Genomic DNA, 10,725 nt, shown 5'->3' with positions numbered 1-10,725 from the left:
TATCATTATGTGCTTAAAATGAGTAAAATACACTTAGAATTATGTCAAGTGAACAATAAAGGATCGAATGACTATCCAAGCCTAGATTCTTTTGAAGGCCACTAAGATGAAGGTGATCAAAGGTGATGTGCAAAAGATACTGGCTTGCTCAAAAATAAAGGTGATAGGAATTTAGAAAATTTCCTAACTGCCTCTGAAGACAATAAAAAATTTATAGTAACTGGATTACTATCAATATTATATCTGTTCTATTAAACAGACCTTGAATAGAGAACATAATTCTTTTTCACAACACATATTATGAGGATTCCAAGAACTGAAATAGCATACAATTTTACAAGCAGGTTAATACTGAAGATAATATCCAACATTAAAGCTTTTATAAAACCCAGTTGTTGGAAGAGTTTTGTTTAATCTTTCCCCCTCCCTTCACAAAATCAAGTGCTATGGCTAAATGGCTCAAATAAAGGCGATTCAGTAAGATTTATAGACTATTCGAAGTCCGTTTGCTCAAAAATGTATAAGATGAAAATATTTTAGTGTCATTATACAAAAGTCCATTAAATTTTATTGTAGCGTAGACATGTAGATGGATGGTTCATTACAAGGTGTGAGATGGTCATGTACCTTGGTCAAGTTATCTGGCGGGGACAATCCCTAAAGTCAGATCTCATGCTTCACAAAGTAGAGGGTCATTGAAAAATAGGAAGGCCCTCCATGCCATGGATTTACACAGTAAAGAAACCATCACAAGCAGTAACAAAAGACTGAGGGTGGCACAGGACTGGGGAGTTGTATATAGAGGCTCACTATGAATCAAAACTGACTCAATGGTACTTATCAACATAGAAATAACTTACTACTGGTATACCTGCCTTCACTCTGGCTCGTTACCACTAACGACACTTTATCCCTCCTACAATAATGAACTGGCCTAAGACACATCACTTCTGATTAAAACCTACTAAACTCAATGTTTAACCATCAATACCTCCCCCCACACCCAAATCAAACCAGTTGCTATTGGGTCAAATAGAAATCATGGAGACTTCATGTGTATAAAGGCTAACTGCTTCGTAGAGTTGTTTTGCTGCCAAAGATAATATTCAAATAAAGTGCTTTCTCCTGTGGCTATGCGATACACAAGCAAGTTAGCTTGGGTCTCCAAATAATTTTAACATTATCTCTGCCAGCTTCATTTCCAATTAAAGTAAAATTAAGCATGTAAATACCAGCTGCAGTATGTAAGGAGGTTAATTTCTTCCCATTGCATCATTCATACTGGAACTATACTTTTTTTTGAAATAGCACATATACAAGCTATCCATCAATTCTTATCAAAAAACTTATAAAATCTTATGAAATCACATCAAAGATTTTACCTGTATTTGTGCTTCCTGTGTACCATTCAAATTAAGAAACACTTTTTGCTTCATAACGTTAATGATCAAAGAGAATTTCCCCAACTACAACCTATTAATGTACTGAAAGGTCTGTGCATTATTTCTGCAGATCCACGAGTATGAGCAAAAAAGAAATGGAAACTCAGATAGTTATGATTGACATTTTGAACTTTGGACAAAACACTATTTTTTAATAAATCAGAGCCTACAATTATTAGAACATCAGCAATCTTAATTCTGTGACATTGCTATTACTTCAATTAATCTGAGAAAATACTCCAAGGTAAGTTTAATTTTGTCACTATCCAGTTTTCCAAGAAAATCCATTCTCTATAGAGTGTTATGGCACCACGGACTCAACTTTCCTGGAATACAACTGCATGCCCACATGGGTGAATAAACTAATGTTTACTTAATTACCCTGTGATGCCATGTCACAAAGATGCACCAAAGGTAAAAATAATTACTACTTGAGTTCTTCGACTGATGTACTTCACAGTAAAGGTTACTTGTAACCTTGTAAACAGTTCCTGTTTATGAGCTGGCATATAGCCTTGCATATTTATATAGAAACAAGGGTCCAGTCAAGATGGCTCTTACATAAAGACTGACAATTATTCCCCCAACAATACACAGACCCAACTGGCTGAACTATCAGTTACTTAACTACCGTATATACTCGAGTGTAAGCCGACCCAAGTATCAGCTGAGACACCTAATTTTACCACAAAAACTGCATAAAAAATGTGCTGAAAACTCGGCTTATACACCAGTACATACAGTATTTGTAGTCTGTTAAGTTGGTTGTACCATGATAGCTTTGTGTGTTGTGAGGCTGGAAGCTAGGCAACCGATATTAGAAATACCATCAGGGTTTTAGTTGCCGTTCCAGATAAACACTGAAGGATCTTATTTGAGCTCCTTGGGGTGGGGACGTGTGGAAAGGCAGGGCACTGTGTTAGAAGCTAAGGACCTATGATTGAAAAGCGCTCAAAAGGACTGGGAAAGAGCCACTGGATGTGGCTGGAGTATGCTTTGGGGATCTTCATTTGCTGATGGGGCAGGACTCAAAGTAAGAAGAAACAACTGCAAACATCCATGTGGAATGCACGACGTGGGAAAACTTAGAAAGTTGGAAAAAAGGAAATTGCACCTTTCATCATCTCAGGAAATGGACTGGTATTGACAATTTGCAATCAGACACTCTTACGGTCTACTGTGTCAAAAACAACAAGTTAAAAAGAAATAGTGCCAATCCATCATAAAAATAACAATTCAAGATCTATCCTTAAGTACCACATTGTCACTGACAGGGTAATTAATGTCTAGGACTGTAAGAAAGACCAATTAATACGACCGTTACTCAAATGTAGGCACAATCTAGTAATACTAAAGATGAAGAAATTGAAGATTTTTACAAAACTCTGCAGTCTGAAATGGATCAAAAACTCAAATCAAGGTACATTGATATTTACTGGTGAATGAAATGCAACAGTTGGAAAGAAAGAAGGGATCAGTAGTAGAGAAATACTACCAGCCTGATGACCTATTCATTGGGAAATTCCTTTTTTCAACAACATAAATGGCAATATCCATGCGGACCTGGTCAGATCAAATACACAGAAATCAAGTCTACTCTGTATGTGGTAAAGAGCCATCCAGCGATTGATACCCGAATAGGCCATCAACGTTCATGTTAAGTTCAAGTTGAAACTGATGAAAATGAAGTCCAGGAGTACCAAAATACAACTTGAGTATATACACCTTAATTTAGAGACCATCTCAAAAATAGACAAGGCATTTAATGCTCATAACTAGAGACCAGGTGCATTGTAGAGTGACACTAAGGGCATCATATATGAAGCAAGCACGAAAGGTCATTAAAAAGGCAGGTAAAAAATAAAAGACCAAAATATTTACCAGAAGACTCGAAATTTGCTCTTGAATATAGACTAACTTAAGTAAATGAAATGCTGAAGTAAAAGAGCTGAAAAGAAGATTTCAGAGAGTAGTTTGAAGAGACAAAAATATTATAATGCCAAGTGCAAAAAGGTAAGAACACACCTAGCATTTCTTAAGCTGAATGAACGAACTGGCAACAAATTCTGCCCACAAGATTTAAGAGGTCTATGGGCAAAATACTGAATGAGGAAAGAAGCATCAACTAAAGATGGGCGTTAAAATAACCAAATGAACAAAAGACAATGTTATCCAAGCACAAAGTACAGAGGGTTAGGAAAGGAGGGAAAGAACAGGAAAGTCAGGAATGCAGTGGGATATATGAGGGTACATCGAGGGGATTGCAATGGATGAGTTGAAAACAAAAGGTACATAAGCTGTTGAACCTAAAGCATACGATCTGTTCTGTAAGCCTTCACCTAATTCACAGAATGTGAACGGGAAAAGAAAAAAATAAGATGCAAGGAATACATGGAACTACTTACTCAAAATCAACTGAGTACAAATATATGAGGTAGCATGTAATCAACAAACAATGGTATTGAAGGAAACAATGGTCAATTTGCACTGAAAAGATTAGTGAAAAACCAGGCTTAAGTTGACCAAATAGCAAGTGAGATGTTTCAATTACACCTTTAAGGCACATTTGTGTCTGTTACAAGATTTTTGCAAGTAAACTACCCGGCCAATTGTCTGGACTAGGTCATAATTGTGCCTATTCCAATGATGACCCAAAAGAATGCAAAAAATATTGATCAATTACTATTAATATCACATGCAAGTAAATTTTGCTAAAAATAACTCCGAAACTGTTGCAATAATACACTGATTGGGGACTGCCAGAAATTCAAGCTGGATCTAAGAAACAACACAATATATGGATTATCACTAGTGATGTCAGACAGATGTTAGCTGAAAACGCAGCGAATGCCAGAAAGATGTTCATCGGTATTTTATTGACTACACAAAGAGACAACTGTGGATTGTTGTGAAATCACGGACAAAAGTGCAAAGAATAGGAATTTCTGAACATTTCACCCTTTGGTGATCTCTGGGGCATATATCAACCACCATCCATTTTTATCCTGTCAGGTTCTTTGGGAGATGCTATTTCAGTTGTACTATGTGCTACCATGTGGGTTTCATGTGTACCTTTATAACTGCATGAATTTGAGGAACAGGCTTCGCTTACAAATCCTACCCCATCAGTCCCCTTAGGACATATTCTACCATTTAACAGCATCAAATATGTATTATCTAAAAGTAGAACCACCACTCTATTAATGAAAACAGTCTCAACTAAAAAGTCAAAGTAGAAAATAATTCATTCATAAAAGAGTTATGCTCCTGTGGAACTTGTACATATATCAAGGAGCAGTAGTTCAAATAGAACAAGGAGATATTGCAGGGCTCACAATAAGGAAGCACATCAAGGTGATATGCTTTTACTATAATTAATATGAGGAGCTCATAGGATTGGAGACAGATTCATTAACAATCTGCAACAGAAACAACCTTGCTTACTGAAAAGTGTAGAGAACATGGAAGCACTTACTAATAAAGATAAGGATTTTATCTTACCTAGATCCACAATCAATGGCCATGCAAGCAGCAATCAATAAATCAAATTACATATTGCACTGGGCAAGTCTATGGCAAAAAAGCCATTTGTAAACATTTTCAAGCACCTCATCCACATATAGAAGATGATAATGAATAAAGCCCAAACCGACTCTTCGCTATCTTTGAAATATGCAATTGGCAAAGAACACTGAATATACCAGAGACTCAGATGTAGTGGTTACGAGTTGGGCTGCTAGCCCCAAGGTCATCAGTTCAAAACCATCAGCCAGCTCTGAGGGAGATGAATCTCTGATAAAGTTAGTCCTGGAAACACAAAAGAACAAACAAATGTGCCTTGAAGTCAGCACATCTTGACCAGGACCGCCTTTTTTCACTGCCACTCTACTTTAGCAATCATGATGTCCTTTTGTAGAGTGGTCTTCTCTCTAATATAACATGGTCACAGTACATGAGACAAAGCCTTGCAATTCCTACCTCTAAGGAGAATTCTGGCCATACTTCTTCGAAGACACACTTGTTTGTTCATTTGGCAGTCCACAGTACTTTACATATGCATTGACAATTCTTTGATGTTCCTTTATTTAATGCCCAACCTTTCACATGCACGAGGTGATTGAAATATACCATAGTTTGGGTCAGGCACACCTTAGTCCTCAAAGTAACATTCTTGCTTTACTAAAGAGGTCTTGTGCAGCAGATTTACCCACTGCTGCTCCCATGAGTATTGATTGTAGATCAATGAAAAAGAGGAAGATTCTAAACCAACTTGATTGCAGCTAACAAAAAAACAAGTTTTATCACGTTTGATTTTTCATAAATCTCTTCTTGACACTAATTTTTCATTTACTCTGATTTCACCCTTGTTCTAAAATTGTCAACTTCAACTAGATTTTAAGATTCCCTAAGGATCGACAGAAGTCATAACTAGTAAGCTCACTTTGTCCTATGCCTAAAAAACAGCAGGCACTTACATTTGTTAATGGAAGGGGGCAAGGGGGAGGAGAGACTTGACACACATTATAGTTATCACAAGGAAAAAAAATACTCGTTGACCGAATCCATTCCCACTGGCTAACCCTTTGCTGGGTATTTCTTCCTTTAGAATTTTAGAAACCTCTACTATTAACCATTAGCCCATCTCATACATTATTTGTTTATCTAAAGGTAAACCAGCAAAATACAATGGGAGCACAATTTTTTCAGGAAGGTATGTCATATATAATCCTAGACTGTCTTCTAAGTCAGAAATCAAACCAAACTGACTGCCATTGAGGCAATGCCAACTCACAGCGAGCCTAAAGGACAGGGCAGAACAGCAACCTTGAGTTTCCGAAATGGTTAACTGTTTACAGTAGTAAAAAACCACCAGCTTCTCCCTAGGAGCAACTAGTGGTTTCAAACTGTCAACCATGAGGATCACAGCCCAATGCATAACTATTACACCATGGAAATATTAAGCATTGTTCAAAATATACAGTCATACTGCTGGATCTTTTATTGGGATCTGATTCTCTTAATTGGTACCTATATTCTGAATACTTAAATTACATAGCATATAGTTTCTATCCATATTAAAAATGTTGTTTCTCTTTCAAAATAACAATACAGCCAGGGCATAACAAAAATAGATTAACTATATAATGAAATAAACTTAAAGACCAGGTTAAAAATGATAATCAAATCGGTCATTTATCCTTAAAGCCAAATTTTAAAAATGGATACTTACAGGTCCCATAATTGTGGCTTGCCAATGAAACACTAGAAAAAGAAAAACATTTATTATTTAAAAATGCACACATTCTTTTGAAATTAGGCACAAAAAACAACTTGAAAGTTACTTACTATCATCCCCAACTGGACCTGCAGAACATTGTGCTGGAGGATCACGGGCCAAATCACTAAGTTCCTATACCAAGAGAGAAAATGGTGGGTCATGTAAGTGTAATAGTCAACTGTTCCAGTAGATTTTACTCCATCCCCTAACAGACATGCAAATCTTTTCCCACATTAATACAAGGGGTTTCAAAAAGTTTGCAGAAAAAAAAACCTATTATCTTTTATCCTCATTTTCCATGAATTTTTTAAAAGACCCTCCCAACACTACCATTAAATCAAAGACAAAAACAAATTCACTGCCATAGCTTCCATTCTGACCATAGCAACCATTAGCACATATAATCATAAGCAACCTTAGTACGGTGCCTGAAATATGGAAGACATATTTGTTTAATGAACACATAGACAATCATCTTGATTAGGGTTCAAAAAAGTGTACATGTGTTTAATTACATGTACAAAAGCTCTCCACTTAAAAGTTTAAGCAACTGTAGTTGGATACTTTCAGAGCTTAAGAATTTTAACAAGGCTATTCTTGATATTCATCTAAATGGATTTTTTGAATTTTCAGACAATCTTTGGTCCTTATTTCCATCTTATTCTTCCTATACTCTACTATGTCTGCAGGCTCCTTTAAATCTGACCATTTCCACTTAAAAAACCTCTCCATAGGAGAGGTATCTTAACCATTTAATCTCATCTTAACCAGGTATCTTAACCATTTAATCTCATTTTTTACTCAACAAATTGCATCCAAAGCAAGCTACACTCTTAAGATTCCAACTCCGAAAGAAACTACTTTTAGAAGTAGGAATAGTCCCACCTTAATAATGCAGCCAATAATCATCAAAAGCTAAAAATAGCACTATAATGTTAATAACATTGCTGCCTTTAATATTTTCAAATTAAAATCTTATAGTTTACTGTATTGCACACATTGGTAAGACAAATCATAAAGAGGTAGTAATGTTTGGGATTCAATTTTAACAAAAAGAAACGACATAACTTATGTGCAAGACTTAAGTACTAGAAAGCAGAGGAATGGATAATTAAATAAGACACAAGAATTTAACTACTATTAATATATCTATAACTAAGCTCCTCTTCCTTCACTTAATATACTGGAACATTTCCTACAACTACAAGAATTGAATTAAGTGGAAATAAAACCGGCTACATTTTTATTTTCAATGTTTGCTTTCCAGTACAAAGTCACACCAACAAAATTCAGAAGCCAGAACTTTCAGTATAAGCCCTTCAAAAGTTGTACAAAAGAAATTATCTGAAAAGAAAGGAAAAAAAAGAAAGAAATTATCTGTTTAAATTCCAGAATTATCACCTAGTAGAATATAGGAAATTACACCATTCATTAGCACAGAAAATAAGCAAGCTATGACTACTACAGAAGGAAAGAAGATTATAACATACACCTCTTAATTTTTATTCTAAAGTTCCAGAAATATCACTGAGTAAACTGGTCAAAGCTAAAAACTTTTGTTCTTAAATTAACCATATGTGTATTGTGATTGATGATTAGGTTGCAAATGAGACTTGCAGACCTCAAGGGTTGAGATTATATCATGTGTTCAATACATATTATAATAACGGCAAGAATAAAAAAATCAGATCTCATATAAGTGGTAGATAGCACTTCAATTGACAACCAAAAAGGATTATTCTGAAAGATCTGTAAACCACATTAAGCAAGGACATAGGCAGGGAATATATTTACAAAGAACAGCAATTGTTTTCTAGAAAATAACAAATCGTCTTGGCATGGAAGAGGTTAAAAGAATCCAGGAAGGACAAGAAAAACTTTCATATGCTCATATGGTAAATCATATCTACCGGTAACTATCACTGTTAGTTATGGTTCTATGACTCCCGTTCTAATAGAAAACAATTGGGTTTTAAATCCTTTTCAGTTTATCGAAAGGCAACAGCTTTAAAAGCCATAAATGGGAAAACATAAATGGATAATTCCCCTTAAATTCAAAAATTAAAGGTGACTATCCTTGTTGCCTGGAAGAGCCAATTTACACCGAAATGTACGGACATGCCAACTATCATCTTTTTTGGCAATTTTTCTTTTTGGTAGGTAAAAGGATCCTTGGTGGCACTGTAGATTAGGTGTTGGGCTGCTAACTTAGTTACAATGAGTCAAGACTGGTATTGACTAGCTGCTGGTAATGAGTTAAGGTATGTCAGTTTCCATTGAGTCTATGTGGATTCATGGCAACCCCATGTTGTCAAGGGAGAATTGTCCTGCACACAGCGTAGATCACTAGACCTTTTTTTGTGGCACCTCCGAGTTGTCCTAAACCTTCAACCCTCTACAGTCAAGCATATTAAGCATTTACACCACTCAGGGATTTGGGATTGTTGTTTCTAGGTGATATCCATTCAGTCTCAACTCATAGTGAGCCTACGAACAACCTGTACCCCCATCCAGCACCATCCTCACAATTAATTATGTTTGACTCCAATGTTGTAGCCACGGTGCCAGCCCTTGTTGAAGGTCTTCCTGATTCTCCCTGAAAAAAATGCCTAAAGTACATGAAGCAAAGTCTCGGAACACATGTGCCTCTAAGGTGCACCCCAGCTCCACTTATTCCAACAGACAAGATGGATTAGACCTTAGCTTAGTATGAAGAATTTGGTGGCATGCATTGTTGGGTTGCTGACCACAAGGCCAACACTTTGAAATAATCAGCAACTCTATGATGTGTGAATGATAATAAGGTTTTCTACTCCTGTAAAGATTTAGTCTCAGAAAGCCTGAGGCAATTCTATACTGTCATCTAAGTTCTTATGTCAGTGAGAATAAACTCGATGGCAGAGTTTGATTTAACTTTGTATACTTACTTCAACAATGCCTTGAGATTATCATGTACTAGTGTAAAATGTATAACTGGTCACACACACACCCCTAAAAAATACAGCTTAATTACCTGTCTTTAATGAAGATGAGCAACTAAAAAGAGCTATTTTAAGGTTCAGCATCAATTTGGAATACTAACTTTTAATTCAACTTAGACTTACTATTATACTAGGCCTATTTCCTCAGTGATTAAATAGGAATGTCTATTTTTACAAGATTTCTGAGGGGAAATGAAACTTAAACACACCTTGCACACAATATAATACTTAGTACCAAGTACCCAATAAACAAACCACTTACAGAACACTCATCGTTCAAGCAAAATTCCTGGGTAGGTTCTCAATTCATTCATTACTAAAACAAAAGCAAGAATGGATCATAAATAGGCTATGTACTATTCTCTTAAGATAATTTTGATTACTGCTAAGTATTTTGTTTTGCTTGACAAATCCTTATGCTTGGCTGTCTATAACACAGCCTAAAGTTACATTACCATGCTTTCAAGAATATACTATAAAACTCAGTAACTAAAGGACTTAAAAAAGGTTTAACACAACCCAACCTTCTTATGCTGACGTACTACAAATCATCTACGTAACACAATATTAAAAAACCCTCATAGTTATTTCTAAATAAAAATCAATGTAATGTAATGGTTGATCCAAACAAAATATGCAATAATAAAAAAATTCATTTATTATAGATAAAATCAAAGTTCAAAAAACTGAAGTTGACCTAAAATGGATCAACATACTACTTTGAATTATGAAAAATATGAAAGTATTTCTCAGAGAAACGGTGACTTTTTCCTGCACTTTATGAATCACATTAAGCCTGTTTATGTGCTAGTAGAACTATCTTTCTCAGCTAGTTAGTGCTAATTTTAGCTCTTCGTTCCTGTAAATTTCAGGCTCTGATTACTGTCAGGTTCTTTAGAATGCCACCATTTTCAAATGTCCATCACAAAGATACCTAATGAATAAGCAAAGATCTAAAATTCAGCCCAATGAGCTAAAGTAATATAATCTACTCTAAATTCAACTCAGAAGCATCTAAGTATTT

At 35.5% G+C, this 10,725-nt stretch overlaps 1 protein-coding gene across 1 annotated transcript in view; it reads right to left on the bottom strand.

Moving 5' to 3' along the window:
* UBE2D3 (ubiquitin conjugating enzyme E2 D3) overlaps positions 1-10,725 on the bottom strand; it is a 33,427-nt gene that overhangs the window by 8,859 nt on the left and 13,843 nt on the right. The window contains exons 3-4 of the mRNA XM_030888613.2: positions 6,789-6,852; positions 6,673-6,704 (exon numbers count right to left, since the gene is read on the bottom strand). Coding sequence (XP_030744473.1) covers positions 6,673-6,704; positions 6,789-6,852 — 96 coding nt within the window. The remainder of the gene's footprint in view (positions 1-6,672; positions 6,705-6,788; positions 6,853-10,725) is intronic.

This window comes from Echinops telfairi, unplaced genomic scaffold, assembly GCF_000313985.2.
Source record: "Echinops telfairi isolate 266 unplaced genomic scaffold, ASM31398v2 ScPeMD7_7468;HRSCAF=8506_0, whole genome shotgun sequence".
Classification (NCBI taxonomy): Eukaryota; Metazoa; Chordata; class Mammalia; order Afrosoricida; family Tenrecidae; genus Echinops; species Echinops telfairi.
Note: the sequence above shows the minus strand (reverse complement) of the source record. Positions and strands in the feature narration are given on the sequence as shown.